The sequence below is a fragment of the Simochromis diagramma genome, unplaced genomic scaffold, assembly GCF_900408965.1.
Source record: "Simochromis diagramma unplaced genomic scaffold, fSimDia1.1 OVJJ01000304.1, whole genome shotgun sequence".
Classification (NCBI taxonomy): Eukaryota; Metazoa; Chordata; class Actinopteri; order Cichliformes; family Cichlidae; genus Simochromis; species Simochromis diagramma.
The window spans coordinates 10,720,309-10,738,855 of record NW_024387030.1 but is presented as its reverse complement, the minus strand read 5'-3'; the positions used below and the strand labels follow the sequence as shown (position 1 = coordinate 10,738,855).

Here is an 18,547-nt window from a genome sequence, read left to right as displayed (position 1 = left end):
AGAGTGGGTAACACACTGATTTGTTGCTCATAACTGTCACGCAAGATGAACCCATCTTTTAAGACAAATGCTGTCGTTTACTGTACATGAAACATTGCAAACATTATAATGTTAACGTTACAAACGGATCATCTAAACCAGCGGTGTCCAACCTTTTTTGCGCCACGGACCGGTTTGTGCCCGACAATATTTTCAGGGACCGGCTTTTAAGGTGTCGCGGATAAATACAACAAAATAAAACTAGTACCGGTACCGAGAAAAAGAAGATTTATTCATAACACATGTGAAAAGACCCAGGAAAACCGAGTTAACGATAAAGACGATAACAAAATAACGCTGAAAACCAATAAAAACCCTGAAAACCATACATTTCACACCTGAGCCTCAACTCTCGCGGCCCGGTATCAAACGACTCACGGACCGGCACCGGTCCGAGGCCCGGGGGTTGGGGACCGCTGATCTAAACACATGCACGCACAGACATACACACAGTCAGTATCACAGTTACTAGAATTCATGCGACAGATGTATGTTGGCTAATCTCTGGTTTCTGGGATGAGGGTGTTAATAACGCCTTCCTATGAGCTTTCCTGCGAGGTAGCTGAGTAGTCCCGGGAGCTAAAGAAACAAGCAGAGGCTTTGAACAATGGAGGACAAATGAGGGGTTAAAGGTGAATAGGGCATATGTTTGCACACCATATAATATTCACTGACTCGACTAATGCCACACACTATTACTGCCCTAAGCTAATTTGCAATGGCCAGCGATGTAATGGGTTACATAAAGGATTGCAAGGGGAAACTAATCCCTATGAAATGTAGCAAGGGATCAACAGTGAACACGGCTGGATTTCTGGGCTAATTAAAGGCTGCGACACAAGGCTGCAGGGAGAGGTACGACGTGATTACTGGCCAGTTCAACTGGTCCGCTTGTGCTTGTGTTCTTTGTATGCTGCTATTCCCCGTGGGGATTACTGCACGAGAGTGGCTGCAAACTGTCATATACACCAAAACAAACCTATAAAGATTCAGATATTCAGATCTTTATTTTGATCCCTACTACGGCAACAGAGTCTTGTCATGGCACATTGCTTGTGAGTTAGGGTGCTAAATGTGTAATAAGTTTGTTAGTTGCTCAGGCTTAAATCACAAAATAAACCAAAGAAAAGATGCATAAAGCAGAACATCAATGAGCGCCTTGTCCTAAAGCACAAAAGCTGCATCATGTGTAAGTAAGATGCGAACCAAAGCATTATGATTATCATATAAAGGCATGATCAAAGCATTAGGAAAAAATAGATGCAGCGCTAATTTAAGCCATTTGCAGAAGTTTTACATGTCCCTCAATACCACAAGAAAATTAAGATAATCGCAAGAGGCATCTACAGCCATGCTAGAAGGCTTGATACTTTCTGCAGGGACATTTCACAATAATCTGTATAGCATCATTATTAACAATTGGCTTCAAACAAACAAACACAGCTGAGTTTTTCAGATACTGCCTGATCGCTCCCTTCACACTGATGCCTTCAGTTTCGTAGTTATGCTCACAGAATATGTAATATTTACCAAAACACATCCTTATTACAAACACAAGGACTCACCACTGCATTAGTTATGATGTGGTTGGCTGGAGATTGTTCACTGTATCTCTCTAAGCTCCAATAGTTACCAGCTACGCTCCTCCAAACAGCTTTTTTATGTCCAGAAGTTTTAGATGGATTTGGGGAAAACAGCATTTTGTTTGCATCTTTTAAAATGGGATGCTCTGCACATAGACCTAAACTTAAACAAAGTTTTATCTACTGCTGAACTTAAAAGCATCATATGAAAGAATGTCCCCAAAGTTAGGTGTCATTTTATTCTTGAATGACTTTTATGTCCATGTTGTCCAACAAAACAACACAAAACAAAGACAAATCCTCTGAAAATCCTAGAGAACTGTTGCTCAAGAAATGCAAGAAAGTCTGCTCCTTGGAAGCAAAATATAAAGGCATTATGGATGGCTTAAGACTTTAATTTAACATATTTGGGACCCTGAGGGTCTTGACTATGTTGGTAGTGGCTTGCTGTGTAGTTGATCGCACTAACAGACAAGTCTTCCCATGCTTTTTTGTTTCTATGAGTGAATTTTTAGAATAGAATAGAATAGAATAGCTCTTTATTTTCATTGTACATATACAACCAAATTATGGTATTAGTATTGATATTATATGGTTTTGGTATTAGTAAATCATTGTTGTTTTATTGATATAATTAGCAGATACCTATGTCTGTGCAGTGTACTCATAGGATTAATGAATGTACATTTCAAATCAAGTGGGCTGGCTTAGCTAGTAACCTGTAACCCAAAGTGATGCTTCAACATGCTACAGACCAGTAGATGATCCAACTGTGGCTACATCCATCTTTAGTATGACATCCTTAAATTTGGTGTAAACCTCAGGACAAGAACTTAGTTTGTACAAATCAGTGCTGTAAATAGCAACAGCAGCTGCGGTTCTAATTTGGTGCCACCTTTTACACACATTATCTGTTCTGCATTAGGTTCTTTCCTGTAAAAACTCTCACCATAGCTTTATAGAAATATGGTAAAAATAAAGCCAAACCAACGCCTCTACTTTCTGTTGTATTTAAAGTCACGCCACAGGTTATTTCCCTTCAGCAATGCAGTCTGTTCTGCATTCTTTTCTAGCTCTGCCAGAATAGGAAATGACACACATCTCAGGTGGGCGACAGGTACAGTTGTGCCGTGAAACTCAGCTGGGCGTGGTGGGAAAACAAAGACCACAAACTAACATTTCTCACTGCTGGTATCACACTAAGAATCACTTACGGGCACCAAAACTGTATGCATGGGCTTGTTCGTGCATACAGAAACAATGAATCACCCCTTTCTAACATAAGTAAAGTGAGCATTGAAATTACGAATAATTATTACACATCTATAAAAAGAATATGAGAGCTTGTCTGTGGTAAAGACCTGACAAAGAAAGAAGCAGAGGAGAGGAAATGAGATAAGACGTAAGGGGTGGGAAACATTTAGTTCTCAACAGCTTGTTGTACTGTCACTCTCGAGTTGAATCAATTTTAGATCGCCATCAACAAAAGCAGAACAAGATGCCCACAAAACTGAAACAATGGAATTGATGCAGGCCTATAAAACGCAATGGCACTCACTAAGTTTTGAGCAACAACAAGTTTATTCTGCAGCCAGATTCTCAAGCCTGACCTTTAACATTACTCCAACTATAATAGTTACAGATTAGCCACAGTGTAGGCATCAATAAATGGTAGACAATCCCAGTTAGGAAGAGAAGCAAACTTTAAAAAAAGAGACACAAATCTTTCTTCATCTCACCTTTAATGAACGAGAACAGTAGTTTGTACACCGCCGCACGGTTCTGCTGCAATACTGCGCTTAGTGTTGTGCCAGCCTGTTTTAAACATGCTGTTGTGCAGCCAGCGCTTAAAAAACCTAATCTCGATGCGTCTGTTCTTGCAAACTTCAAGCCTATTTCAAAGCTCCCCTTTCTGTCAAAAATTTTGGAAAAGATTGTATTTGTTCAGCTGCAATCTTTTCTATATGGTCACAATGTTCTCGAGAGGTTTCAGTCTGGTTTCAAAGCTTTTCATAGCACTGAAACTGCACTTTTAAAAGACTCAGGCAACTCAGCTGTGCTTTTGCTTTTGGATTTGACCGCTGCATTTGATACTGTTGACCACAGCATCTTGATCTCTCGGTTGGAGCAATGCGGCATCAAAGGCACTCCAGAGTGGTTCAGGTCATACCTCTCTGATAGGACTTTCTCAGTGAAGATTGGAGATTTTACCTCTTCCACAGCCTCCTGTACTTGTGGTGTTCCCCAGGGTTCTGTACTGGGGCCAATTCTATTCTCTATCTATATGTTGCCTCTGGGTCTTATTTTCAGGAAATATAATATTAGTTTTCACTCATATGCTGACGACACTCAGATCTATCTTCAGCTAAAGAGAAACAGTTCTGCCTCCCTAGAACCTTTATTTCAGTGTTTCGGCGAAGTTAAGGCCCGGATGGCTTCTAATTTCCTGAATTTCAACAAAAATAAATCCGAAGTGATCGTTTTTGGACCAAGTTGCAATTCTAGAACCTCACATTTTAATTTGCGCAGTTTAGAACCTTTTATCAAATCGCATGCAAAAAATTTGGCGGTTATATTTGACAATAAGTTCACCTTTGAGAAACAGATTAGTTTAGTTGTACAGCGGTCTTTCTTTAAACTGAGGCTTTTATCCAAGGTGAGATCTTTTTTGTCTTTTACAAACCTAGAACGGGCAATTCATGCTTTCATCCTATCACAACTGGACTATTGTAATACTTTATATGTAGGCATTAGTCAGACTTGTCTTGCAAGGCTCCAGCTGGTTCAGAATGCCGCTGCTTGTCTTTTGACACAAACGAAGAGAAATGAACATATTTCCCCGGTGCTTGCCTCACTTCACTGGCTCCCTGTACGTTTTAGAATCAATTATAAAATCTTATTTGTGACTTATATAGCACTGAATGGACAGGCCCAGGGTATCTGTCAGACCTACTGCAGCCTTATATGCCCCCTAGAGCTCTTAGATCGGGTGATGTTTTGCTTTTGGCCACACCAAGGTCGAGGCTGGTTCTTAGAGATGATCGTGCATTTGCGGTCGTGGTGCCTAAATTGTGGAATGATTTACCTCTCCACATTAGACAGGCTCCTACCCTCAGCCTTTTTAAATCCTATCTTAAAACACATTTCTACTCACTGGCTTTTAATACTGCATGAGAGTTATTTACTTATTTATTTGTTATTAGCTGTTTGGCATTGATGTTAATTGATATTGCTATTTTATTGTGTGTTATTTTATTGTGTAATTTGTATGTTTGTACAGCACTTTGATCAACACCACTATTGTAATTAAAAGTGCTATATAAATAAATACATAGAAATAAATAGGAATAGTGCTGAGCTGTCTTGTCTTGTGGATCATGGTGTGTGTGGCCCGATCAGGTGCTGAGCTAACTTTGGAACAACATCCTGTGCCTTAAAGCTGTTTGCTCCATAGTTGTCTAGGAAACAATGACACGCTTTTATGTGGGTGTAACATTCAGAAAAACAAGAATGGGCACAGCCATGCATGGGCACACACACAACAGGAGGCTAAAACCAACAACAAATGAGATGACAGGAATGTACAATATGCTCAAACATGGACTGTTGATTGGAGGCTGTGCAACCTATTACAGATCCTTAAAATCTACCAAACTTTACATCAAAAGTCTACACAAGATCTCTTGAGACAGACCTCTGCTGCCTCAGCACGCATGTTTACATACTTGGACTACCCCTGTGTTAACCACCAACTCACAGACTTGCTATAAAAAGACTGGAAGACATAATGTTAGATCTCTTCCACTCCTGTTGCTCTTTTCCTTGTTTTTTTTTTTTTTCCATACCTTTTTCAAATTCTGGTCTTTTTGGGATTTCTCTTCTGCTCTTGTTTTTTAACCCTAAAAATAACACAAGCTATAGTTTGACAGCTCTCATGCATGATGACTTTTTCATCCTCTTGCCAATTCATCCTGAGTCTAATTCCGGTGAGCAATAAGATCCCAATGCTAATTTTAAAGATGAAGTAGTTGTGTCCTACAATTCGTTTTATACAACAACAACAAACTTTATTTATATAGCACATTTAAAAACCAGTGGTGTACCAAAGTGCTTAATATTATATTATTATGTGTCTGCTTTAAAACACAAGAATAAAAAATAAAAATAATTAAATAGATAAAAACAAAAGGGTGTACAATGCCTCTCGTCCTTTGACAGCTCAATAGGCTCCAGCCACCCTGGGCATAGTCCTTCAAGAGTTAAACATTAAAATCTCTTGAGTAACACCTTCACCTTGATGTTCTCATGTGAAAGGCACTATTAAAAGTCTGACTGTTGTTTTTCCAGAAGAAATGGAATTCCAGTTATACTCACATACCGTTTTATAATGAATTTCCCCAGTTCATCGCCACCAATTTCCCTTCTCTTTTCCTCTCTCTTTGCTTGCTGCTTGGCTGCTTCAAAGCAAACTGAGCCTGTGCTACTGTGAAAATCAGACCTGACAACTTTAGTGCAGCATCTTCAATGACACCAGCTGACTACTGACCCCGAGCACCCTCGAGGTGAGAGAAAAGAAACACGCACACACTTAAATATACACAAGCACACAGGAAATAAGACTCCTTTTTGATGCGAAGGATGTGGTTTGGCTTCTTTAAAAGCCCTTCTTTAGAAAAGACGTCATGCTAAAGGGTGGCCTCCTGACAGGACAGTAAATGCCACAGGGTGGGGTGTGTGATACCAACCGAGCCTGAAGCAAAATCTTTGAAAATGCTAGTCTGTATGGATGCTTTTAGTGATGCTATGCTGCTAATGCGATTGCAGCAGTACAAGAACGTGTGCACACACGCTGCTCAAAACTGAGCTTACAAATGATCTGCCAAGAGTTTTCTATCAAAACCGTTGATATCCAGCATTTATACAATAGATGTGGCTGATGTTTAAGAAGAGGAACCTGAAACAATAGTCATCCTGTTTTCTGGTTAACACATAAGCCCATTAATAATTTCCTCACATGCCTCTGACCTTACTTCACAGAATAGTCTCAGCAGCTCTGAGCAATTTTATATAAAATAACACCTAGCTTTAAAACACCTGATTATATTCAAAATTTAAAAACAGGAACAAACAAAAGCTCGCCGATAACAAACGGTGATCAACCGGACAATGAAAGAAAACAACAGGGGACAACGCTGATTCAGCTCATAGGATCAAAAAAAATCTCTTCAGAGTCAATAACTAAAATCAATCTTAAATCCATGCTTCCTTCCTTGCCTGCTGCTCACTGAAGCCCATTAGGGTAATGTCCTGTTTTCTGGACCCCAGAGATTGATTTTTAACTACACCAGCAGAAAATACACTTGCTTTTATATCTAAGTGTAGGTATTTTAAGCATTCAAGCAAAGAAAAAAAGAAAAAAAGGATCAACATGTGGAGAGTTATCCAGTTAAAGAGATGAGAACTCTACCTGTCGTGATGGGCAGGTGTCCAGGAGCTTTAAATAAACCTCTCTAAATACTCAGAGTTCTCTTTCAGCCACAGCTTCTCTCTACTGCTTACTGTCTTTGTATCTCTCGAATTATCTTCCATTCATGTTATCGCTGGAGCTCCATTTTCTTTTTCTCCTCTTCTCTTCTCAACTTCTGTCAGGCTATTTATCTCTAATGTCACCACAGTGCCCAGCTAATAACTTCTCTCTGCTTGTTGCTCTTTGCAGCGCGTTTATCAATCCACACTCCCTCGGGAGTCAAAAGTCATTTAGCAGCGGTGGTGCAATCCCTCTCTCAGTCTCCTCCCCTTTCTCTCCCATGCCCTTTGCTTCCCACTCAGCTCTTCCCCCCCTCCTTCCTTCCCTCCCACAGGCACAACAACATATCCAGGCCTGCCTTTCCTGTTACCTGCGAGAACATTTCACCCACCTTTACATGTATCCTATTATAAATATTCTTTCTCCCCACCGCCATTTCTCTCAATAGCACCCTGCCGGGGTAAACACAGACCAAACCAAGCCGTTCATTTTGCCAGCCCTTTTAACCTAAGCGTCTTCAAGTTACAGCTGCCTCCAAATATGCCAGGAATGTAAAGATAAAAATTGCATTACTCGGGCTAAACTGAGGAACAGGGAGTGTGTTTGTGCTTCTGGCTTGCTCATTTGGGCTTTTTGATTTGAAAAATAAATAAATAAATCGCACAACAGGTTGCAGTTCCCCTTTGGAGGTTTATAGTGTGCATGAGAGTGCTGCTGGAAACATTGTTCAATAGTGTTTGGTTCCTCTTAAAAGTATACACTTTGTGTGGACTCACGAGCACATGTGCTGTGAAGTACTTGTCTTCAATTCTCTGTATTGTAAGAGCAGACAGCTGATAAAAAATATATATTAGTATATATTATATATTAGTTTGTTTGGTTTCTTTTACTGCAATAATGCCATTCACAAGCTCATGCTGAGACTTTGATGCAGTTATTTAGAAAAAATGGGCCTACCTTGTGCACAATGTCTCCCAGCTCTTTGCAGTAACTGAATATGTTCTTGGTGGTGGTGTATGTATTGAGCTGGGAATATTGATATCTGAAAAGAAAATGATTGCAGTTTATATAGAAAAAACTCTAAAAACAAGAATATGCTTAAGAAACAGCAGGGGACCTTCCTGATTTACAATAACTTCAAAATTTAAAAATAAAAAGGTTAGCTTGCTTTCTGTTTACAGACCTGTTGAGCAAAGAGAAGAGGCCTTTGGCTGAGGCGATGAGTTCCACTACGAGCTGCAGAATTGTGGGAGTCAGCTTGGTAGTGTGCTGTCCGTCGTAGCTGTTGAGGCGCCAGCGGGCCTGGATGCCCATCTGTAGGCTGTGAGCAACAGTGCGGTGCTTCTCTATCAGACCACGTAGGTTCTCACCGCCTATACCATAGGTCTGGACACGCACAAAAAAGAAACACACACAAATCCAACTAGTACAGTGCCCTTTTCACTCAAAAAACAATGTGTTACATTAATGATGTTGAATGTTTAATTCACAACACCCCTTCTTCGTTCCTACTGTCCCTTTACAGTTAACACAATATATCGCTTAAGATACATTTGATATAGTGTTCACAACATGTCCCTTTGACTCTGAACTGGAACCTGCTGTGTGTAGCACATCGGCCCCCCGCTCTCTCTTCATTTCCTGTCGCTTCTATTCGGTGTATTTTTGAACAAAGCCAAAAAAATGCATCTAAAATCCTTAGAACACAATCCCCAGCATGTCATTTCAATATAGCTGTGGGGAGAGAGTTCAGAGAATTCATTATACAGACTTTTTTCTTGGTATTGTAGCATGAATGCTCAGCAAAGGCTGTGCGACCTGCACAAAATACAGCATTTCTTGTTGATGGAAAAATGTGTGTTGTTTCCTGTTTTGTTTTAAGATATGTGAAAAAGTGACCATGTAAGTTACTGTTGTCGAACATTTACTACCAGCATGACAATTGAATTGTTTATTACCCAATCAGACCTCTCAGGTCATCAGGTGCAGAACCTTTGACTATTCCCAGAATTAGATCCAAGTGTGGGTGCTTTCAGTTTCTGTGGTTTTGTTCTTTGGAAAAAGCTGCACGTTCGTCTGACCTGAGGTCAATTACAACCGTATCTACATTCAAAGACAAACTTCAAACCTTTAATTCTCAGAGGGTTACGCTTCATGACTCTGTGTATGTATATTTTATATGTAATCTTTTGTCATGGTATTGATATTGTGTTATAGCACAACTGTTATGATAAAATGCATGTCTGTTTTAGCTATTTTAGCAATTGTCTGAGCGATTATAAAGAACCATAATGAGCAATTTAAAAAAATTTCCATTAAACACCTGTTTTTTATAAACTGCCCACATGGATCTAAACCACCCAGAGCAATTACAAAGAAGCACAGCATTTTATAAACTGTCTATCCTGAACCCTTAACTGCATAAATGATAAATCCTCACAGCACAATGCAATACAAGTGAAAAGGGGAGAAAAGCAAATAGATTACACTGTAACAAAGAGTAAAATCAATACATAATAATACAATCATATGCTTGTCATCACAGTTTGCTGGCCAGCAGCATGAGACGTGACTCTTTAAAATCACTGAAGGAGGAGCATGCAATTGTCGTGACCCACTCATCCATGGTCAAGAGGTTTGTTGGTACACAACCAGCCGGAACACTGGGCCTGTCAACAAGTGGCCATGAATTTTTCATGGCCTTTTCAACACTGTAGCTGGTAATTATCTAACCATGCGCGTGAACCTGTTTGGTCTACTCCATGTGAGTATCTGATGGGTGTTTTTATGAATGAGCGCAGTGTTAGCGCTTCACGGAGCATTAAGTCCTGGAGGGAGGAGAGGAAGTGGGCACATGAAGCCACATGCACACTATAATGGAAGCTTGAAAAGCAAAGCTTTTACTTAAGTGTTGCACCCTCATTCGCACAGACTTTGGGTTTGAACTGTTCATGTTGTAACGACTAATCAGTATTAGTTATTTCGGCAGTTTAAGCAGCCTGAGTCTTAGGCTGATGTTTACAGGCTGTTACGCCACAAGAGCTGGAACCCGGCCTGGTACTGTCCTCTTCAATTAGTCCTAAGGCCATTCTGGAGTCCCCTCCACACAAACACACAGACACACACACACAAACACATACGCACACAGAATTTAAGTCTCCTAAAACTTGCTCTTAAAAGTGGACAAGCAGGGTAAATAATTAAGCAGCAGAAAAAATGGGATAGAGAATCAAAGGGAATGCGTAAGTGTTTTTTTTTTTTAGTTGACTGCACGATTTCCCTAAAATTTGCATGCAAACTATTAAGCCCAAGCTTTTGTATTCTAAATCTGCTTTGCTTACAGCTGATGCATGACTAGTCCTTTGATCTTAGCTAGAAAACCAAAGTAAGTATTTTACTGTGATATGTTGGATTGTTGTAAAAGTGACAGAAAAGTCAAGTACTGGCTGTATGTTCTGGCTAGATTTGCAACCGATTGACCAACAGCTGCTCATTCCACTGTGCAAACAAAAATAAGGTGTAAAAACACAGCAGTGAGGCAAAATTATATCTCTGTGCTGCTGTATCAGAACATACGCACCACCAGAACATGATAGCATGATTACTGCACCGTTACAATCCACAGCACAGCAAAAACATGACAAAAGATACTCTGAGATACACTCAGCATCACTGTCTACATGTATTATAATATGTAATTCTCATTGCTCACTCACCAGAGAGCACAGTTTCTCCACAGCCTCCAGTATAAGCTCCTGGTGTCCAATCTTATGGACTCCCAACGCCTCCAGGTGCTGAGAAGTCAACTGGAGCAGGTCCACCCCTGATAGATGCCACTGTGCAACTGGATACTGATGCAGTGGGGTATCCAAACCTTGCCGAAGGGCACAAAAAACAACAGGCTTTAGCTGCACACATGGCAAAAGTATAACTGGAAAAGTCCACATACTCATAAAGTCCCGTGCATGTGCAGGCTTGAAAATGGTCTTCTTCTTCTTCTCTACCACATGTTGAGTAATTAAGTTTGAAAAAGTAAAGACTTGACTGTGAAACACGAGTAGTTTACTAATATCTGAACACTATAGTGGTACCAAAGTAATACCAGTATTATGTGTATTAACTGTGCTATTAACTGTGTATTAAATTAAGCTATGATTTATGATCAAAACCACATCAGTAAAAAGCGCAAGTCAAAAACATGATATTTAGAATTATCTCTAAAGCATGGAAATCATTGACACTTCTGTATATATATATAACTACAATATATCAGTAATATGTAAGGATATTTTAATATGCTTTTAAATACTCAAATACTGCTTTTAAATTAACACTAAAATGAAAGTATTTACAGCAAAATGTACTTTTACTGTTCAAGCTGTATAATATATAGAGTGACTCCTTGTCAACTGTAATCCATAAAAAAGTAACATGTTTATAATTACAAAAAAGGAGCCTACCATAAATCCAAAATATTAAAGTTAATCAATTACCTCAAAGCTGTGCTCAGTTACTTTCCACCACTACTTTAACACGCTTTAACATACCAACTGGGGAGGCCTGTTTATATGACGAGATCTAAATAATACAGGTACATGACAAGCATTCATGTAAACTATTGTTTATGAGGACACTATTTTAGTTGTTGACACTGATCAGAGCTACACTGTTTTGGCTTCTCCCTCTGCACGGGCCACTTCCTCATTCCACCTTCACCTTCCACCTCCAAGAGGATTTGTGTGGCGATTCTATTTCTAACATTACCGTGCGAGCCAAAGTACCTGTGAAGTGATCAAGGCGTTAGACAAGGAAAAGCAATATGTGTCTCACCTTGGAGCCACTTGCTCACTCTCTCCTCGCTCCACGACGTTATAGGCTCCATGCTCGGAGTCCTGTTGCAGTCGCTCATTCAGTTCCCAGCGGTCCTGGCCGATTTCTACCTCTCTGGGTGGCTGGAAGAAGAAAAAGTAGATCCTGATTTGGAATCAGACGACGACGACGACGACGACTGGCACTCCTTCTCTCGGGTACAGGTAAGAGTCTCTCACCTGCTGTCAGCCAATAACACAGAACTGTCAGCCTGCACCAGGAGCAAGACCCCTCCCACCTATCCCCCACCCCTTCCTTACCTGAAGGAATAGTGTGTTTACTGCGGCTTTAAGACTTCAGAACTTCCCTCATACTTTACTTTCATGCGCAGCTCACGTCGCCGCTCAAAAAAAGGCGCACGGCTCATGCGGCAATGTGGAAGTATGTATTGCACACAACACCTCAACACCTGTACAATGCAATATAATAACAATGCGATAATCCTGTAATAGCCCTGCGCTACTTATGGCTGGACCTGATTCAACCTTTTGATTGTCCACAGCAAAAACAGCAGATGCTGTATAGAAAATTAGGTTTATAGAAATATTATGAGCCCTTTAACTCACACCATTGCTGATTTCCTTTTTCTTAAAGCTTCAAAATAGCTGAAATACACAGAAACTGTAACTTGCTCACTGAGACGCAGACTTAATCCTCTCTTCCAAGAATAACTGTTAGCCGGTTCTCCCGGGAATTTTCCGGAAATGTTTCCTTTTTTTATCATTTGAACTCAGCTGACTAGTTATTTTTAGCTATGGATAGGTTAACGTGACATTGCTATAACTTTATAAATATTGTAATAATGTCCAGTAGTGTCAGACATTTTCCGCTGGCTCATTTATTTATGGTATAAATAAATATATTAGGATCATCCTCCTGGACGAAGAAATATCTTAGCTTATTTGTAAACACATTTTTGACCCACATGAAACTGCACAGATTATTATAATGCATCAAGCTGAATATATGATGCAGTTATCTACTTTAATATGGCCTCTTTGGCTTCTTATTTCTTCACCATAGGCTCCAATTCTATAGTAAATAATCTCTTAAAGAAAACTGTGAGTACAAAACAGCACCGTGAGAATGTGTGCTCTTGATCAAAATGTACTTTGATCAAGTGTGCTAAAGGGCAAGACCTGATGGAAAGGCTACTGGCATCAAAGAGCTACCCTCTGATATCTGGCACCCTCTGCTGTTATCCTCTTTGAACCAAGAGAAAGAGGCAGAGGCAGGGGGAAAGCTGACCTCATAAGTCAGTAGGCAAAATGACACTGTGCCCATATCCATGTGGCATATATGATCAGTGGCTATTCAGTTAGGTACACATGTTCATCCGCTTGTTAATGCAAATATCTATTCAGCCAAAGATGTGGCAACAACTAAGTGCATTTAGGTATGCAGACATGGTCAAGAAGACCTAAGGATGAGAAAGAAAAGTCACTGAAGGGACTTTAAATGTGACAAGTTTGTTGGTGCCGGACAGGCGGGTGTGAGTATTTCAGAAACTGATTGACTGGGATGTTCCCCACACAACCATGTCTAGAGTTAACAGACAATGATTTGAAGAAAAGAAAATATCGAGTTAGCAACAAATCTCTAGCTAAAAATGGAGAATGGCCACATTGTTTTGAAATTATGGAACAGTAATAGTAACAGTAAGAGCATTTCCGAATGCACAACAATTCGTGATTATTGCTGACTGAACCGCTATTGTTACTGTCAGAACTGTCTGTTGTATATTCTACTACGTGCACTGATAACAAAGAAATAACCAGAGCCAAACCCCTTGTATGTGTAGACACACTTGGTCAGTACAGCTGATCCAACTCTTGCTGGGTTAAGATGTTCTCAGCTGAAAATGTGAGAGGAAGAAGAAACAAACTTGTGTGTAACACATCACTCTACTAGCCTGACAAATCAAGTCTGAACCTGTCCCCAGTACTGCTCTGTGATCAAGTCCTAGATCAAGATCAAGGCTATCCTGTAGTGTTTTGGGGCTTTTTTTTTAATTTAGAAAGAGCACTTTTATTGGACATGGATCGCTTAAGCTGTTCTTTGGCTTTCCTGTTTTCCAGTCTACAAAAACCTAATAATAGCCTTTAGCATCGTGACTTTTGACTCACTGACATCACAATCTTAGATAGTTGTTTGTTCTTGCTGACTTTGGTCTCTGGGATTGTTTTTGTTTTAATATATATTTTTGTATAGGCATGTCCTTGGCCCACCTACTGGCCAAGCCCAAATACCTGGGCTACAACTTCAAGCCTCAACATGCTGTTTTTTTACTCGACAGTGAAGATTTGCTATTTGTAGACCGGAGAGGTGTTCAAGCTGTTAGTGTAAAACAAAGTGTCTGTGTCATTTAGATCTATAACCTGTCTTCTCTTCTTTATTCCTCACTCTTTTCTTGGAATAACTGTAACCCACATAATTTCGTTAGGGATTATTAAAGTATTTTGACTCTGCTTGATTTTCTTTTATAAATTTCTATGCCCAATCAGTATTGCCAGTGGGCTTTATCCTTAGTCATTCTGTCCTTTTAACTATTTCTTAATGGAAATTCCACAGATGTTTGAAATATAATAACTCTTTCTTCTCTTTGTTCATGATTTGTGCATGACACAAAGCCAGGATGTATTTTCAGTCATTACAACTGCATCTTGTCCTTCTCTAGTCAGTCAGCAGAGATTGAATAATTACCTTTGCTTCACTATTGAGCAGCTAATTAATTTGTTCAGTGCAGTAATTTCCTGGTGTCTCTGTTGCATAATCAAATTAATCCTTTGGATTAACTACCCATAAACAGAATTATACTTAACCTTAGATTGTTGCAGATCTACTCATTGTTATAAAGCTGAGTAGGAAAGAAAACATAAAACATAACTGTTTAAAATCTATTAACCTTACATATATCATTTGGTTATATGTAAGGTTGTTCCAACATACACACATATACAAACAGAAATATACTAATACTGCTACTAATAATGTGTTGCTAACCATTTTTCCTGTGTACCTCCCTGGTTTAAGAATAAAGGAGTTGTTAGAAACCCATGTGGTATCAGTCTTGTGTAAATAAAATAGGCTATGTCTACTGTTTATTTTTATTATATGTCACATTTCGACAGCAGAAAGAAAACGTTTAATAAATGCTGAAATACAGTAAATACAGACAAAGTGCTTGGTTCACTCAGTTGATGTTAAAGAAGCGCAACACTGGAAAATACAGATGAAAAATTGATGTACATCTATGGCACAATAGTAATGTAAACATACAAAAAAGTAAAAGAGCAATAGAAATAATAAATCAGAGAAAAGCAAAGGCAATAGATAAGCAGATTTATTTTGAGATGCTTTTTCGAAACCGACTGCCACTTCACAATTGGAGTATCCATGTATTTGCATTTTAATTGCCCTGTTTACAAGGACTTACATAACACAATTCATTGTTTCTCCTTCCGCGTGCTCGGTCTCGCTCTCTCTCCTTTTTACCTCTGTGATTTCAGCTCAAAATGAAAATGAGGTTAATCAACAAGGTCAGGTTTGCATCCGTTTGTCTACTTTGCAGGCAGCCCTTTAGGGGGGACCGAACAAGCCATCTACTTTGCTGCTTCTTGTCTTCAACAGCTCAACAAACACGCTTTAGTCATCTTTCCAATAAGCTAGTCTTGCTCCGCTGCACGTGCATATGAAGCTGTATAGAGTCATATTGCCCATTTCCTGTTGAAGGTGGGGGTAGGGCATCCCCAGAGTCACTGGATGGGAAACACCTCTGAGTCATCTGTGTAAGATGTGATATCACCACAGCATCATGAACAGAATAAGAGATTCCTTGTAAGTTAGTATAGCAGTGGACAGCACTCCTAACACAAAGACAGTCTCGACTTTCATTTGTTCGGTTATTTGTTTTATCAGGTTTGCCTCCTTTGTTGCTTATAATTTGCAGTTTACATTGTATTGATTTTAGGTCATCCGCACTCTTCCTAAATCTCTTGATGCGACCTTTCAACCCTCTAGATAATCACTTTATTTCCTCCTATAAATTGCCTTTATTTACACCCCTCGCTTCCACTGAAGGCTCACACCAAAAATATCATATAACACAGGATGAGCCGTGCACAGTGGCAAACCATCAGGATCATTCGACTGGTATCCTTGGAGAGGTGGAGAGAGAGAAAGAGGAGAGAGCGACACTTGCCCAGCACATAATGGTCAAGGAATAATGAGGAGAGGGAGGATGAGAGATGATGAAAAGAAAAGGATGGTCTGTCGTATGGCTTCACTGACAAACAACATTACGAGGTGCCATGAGCTTTCTCTTAGCAGCTCTTTTTACCACGGGAGACAAATCAATGGGTTAATGCAATCTCTGGGTGAGCTGTGACTTTCTATATTGCATACAATGTCAGCATGATGCATAATACTCCACTTAGGAAGGGCGATGTCACCTTTTGGTCACTCCTTGATGGTATGAATTTGTTACACGATAAATAGGCTACACATAAACACTGCGATATTTGAAGGGAAAAGGAAAGTCAGCATATTCCCTTCCCCCCCTTTCAAACCCCTGTGTGTGGCAATGTTTGTGTGGGTATATGCATGTGTATTTTTTATTGTTGTTGTTGTTATATAGTATGAATATTAATAGAAAACTGCAGTAACCCTTGAGACATTAATTAGTGTGGCAGTTTTTCTTGAGTAAACAGAAGAGGTGCTGCCAACAGGTTAGAAACAAAGTGCAGCTACACAAGAGAAGAAGCGCTTCCTTCTCTAGTTCATTTCTTTTGTGTTTAACATCTTGCAGCGCTCAGATAAACAGGCTACATCAATGCAGCAGTAGAATTTTAGACCTAGATAACGCCGCCACTGAAAGAAAGGTGCCAAATTGTGAGCAATTTTCCATTCCACTTAATTTTTTATTTGTGTTTCTGTGAATGCATTGCCTTCCCCATCTTGGTTTGAATCAAAAATTTATCAGATCCACAACACAAGGCGTTTTTTATGCCCTCCAGTTGCCAATAGTAACCAAAGCTGGCCAAGAGCAAAATCCACTTAGCAGTGAATGAAGCGGAGAAGTGTTGAGGGTGGAGGGCTGTATTATATCGCTGAAGATTACAAGGACCTTCACAAGAGCTGTTGTCAATGAAGAGAATGCTGCATCAGAGTAATGGCCGGAAAGAATAAAACACCACCGGTCACGACCTTTGATTCTAGTCTTTTCTGCTCCCTTCTCTTGAATTCTTTACATCATTGTGTAACCACAAATGTTATGTAATGTTTGCAACGGTGCATGTCATTTTTAGACCCAGAGGAAGTGATGATGCAGGTCCAAAAGCCAGTGTGCACTAAATGTAATTTCATTGAATTAAACATTTGAGAGGCCTGGCTGAGGAAAGCAGTGCCATTCTGGGTAGGAGAACTCTATTGGACTCTGCACTGGCAAGTCCATCTGTGATCAGTATATTGTGCAATCCAATATTCCTCCAATGCTTTTAGCTGATGGTGATTTAAAGGTTCCTCTTTGAAAGGCCAAGGATCTTTACTCCTCTGATGCACCTGCTGCACCACATCATCAAAGAAAGCAGGCCGTTCCATCGGCAGCAGGCTCCCGGTACGCATTACGTAGTTGCAGATCCACTCTCTACCAGATGATGGCGCGATCAGACTTGGGCGGAACAAGCACAGAAGGGGGCTGGATAAAATCCTGCCGGAGCCTGCCAATAACAGCTCGAGTTGCATCCCCGCTCGTACTACAGACCCACACTGAGGTCTCTGCGCGTATCGCATAGCGTTAGGAAGCTGGCGGACAGAGAGAAGTCTTGCCGTTCTGACTGGATGAATTCACGAGCGCACAGGAAGACGTAAATAAAGATCCGATACGGCGTCGATTGCAAGGACAGCCCGGGCTCCGGATAATTCCTTTAGGTGGCATTAGACTCTCACACAGCCTCATTAAAGGAGCTTGGATCAGTGTTGCTCTCTGCGCTCTTCTCTCCCGCTTGTCAAACCAAAATCCCGAGCAAGCCAACGCGCTTACCTGAAAGGACACGCTTGCTTTGGGTGTGTGTTTGTGCTGTTTCCAACAGGATAATCACTTTCAACAAATACGCACGAGTTACCCATCGTCGCCGAAGTCAAATCACGGGGATTACGTTTGTTTGCAAAGCTCTTGACTGCAGAGACCGTATGTGTGTCCCCCTCCGCTGTGTAGAGAGCAAAGTGCTGATAAATCTCCTGTGACTGGACTCGGGACCTGAGTGAGGAGCTTCTCGGAACTGCACTTGACAGGAGCGGTTGGGACGAACCAGGACTGACCAAAATTCGCACCTGAGGGGGAAACTGAAAAACCGGCGAAAATGCCTCTTGCACAAATCGCGGAGCCATGGCCCACAATGGAACTAGTGCAGCTCGAAACGGAGGTAAAGAGAGGTGACAGTGTTGGCACTGGGTGCATGGCTTGGGCGGATTTTTTTTTGTGCGTTTTTGCGCATTTTGTTTTCAGATTAAAATAGCCAACATTTGCGTG

At 40.4% G+C, this 18,547-nt stretch overlaps 2 protein-coding genes across 5 annotated transcripts in view; one reads left to right on the top strand and one right to left on the bottom strand.

Moving 5' to 3' along the window:
- The window catches only part of cnksr1 (connector enhancer of kinase suppressor of Ras 1), a 28,169-nt gene extending 15,762 nt beyond the window's left edge, over positions 1-12,407 (bottom strand). For 3 of the 4 annotated variants that reach the window (XM_040042534.1, XM_040042537.1, XM_040042536.1), the window contains exons 1-4: positions 11,980-12,216; positions 10,866-11,023; positions 8,333-8,535; positions 8,107-8,191 (exon numbers count right to left, since the gene is read on the bottom strand). In XM_040042534.1, coding sequence (XP_039898468.1) covers positions 8,107-8,191; positions 8,333-8,535; positions 10,866-11,023; positions 11,980-12,058 — 525 coding nt within the window. In that variant the 5' untranslated portion in view covers positions 12,059-12,216. Of the gene's footprint in view, positions 1-8,106; positions 8,192-8,332; positions 8,536-10,865; positions 11,024-11,979; positions 12,217-12,278 lie in introns of those variants that run through there. The other variant, XM_040042535.1, reaches the window with a different exon arrangement.
- A 5,358-nt stretch (positions 12,408-17,765) lies between these two features.
- Positions 17,766-18,547, top strand: part of rps6ka1 (ribosomal protein S6 kinase a, polypeptide 1) — a 45,448-nt gene continuing 44,666 nt past the window's right edge. Inside the window, exon 1 of the mRNA XM_040042539.1 lies at positions 17,766-18,440. Within this exon, the coding sequence (XP_039898473.1) occupies positions 18,378-18,440 (63 nt within the window). The 5' untranslated portion in view covers positions 17,766-18,377. The remainder of the gene's footprint in view (positions 18,441-18,547) is intronic.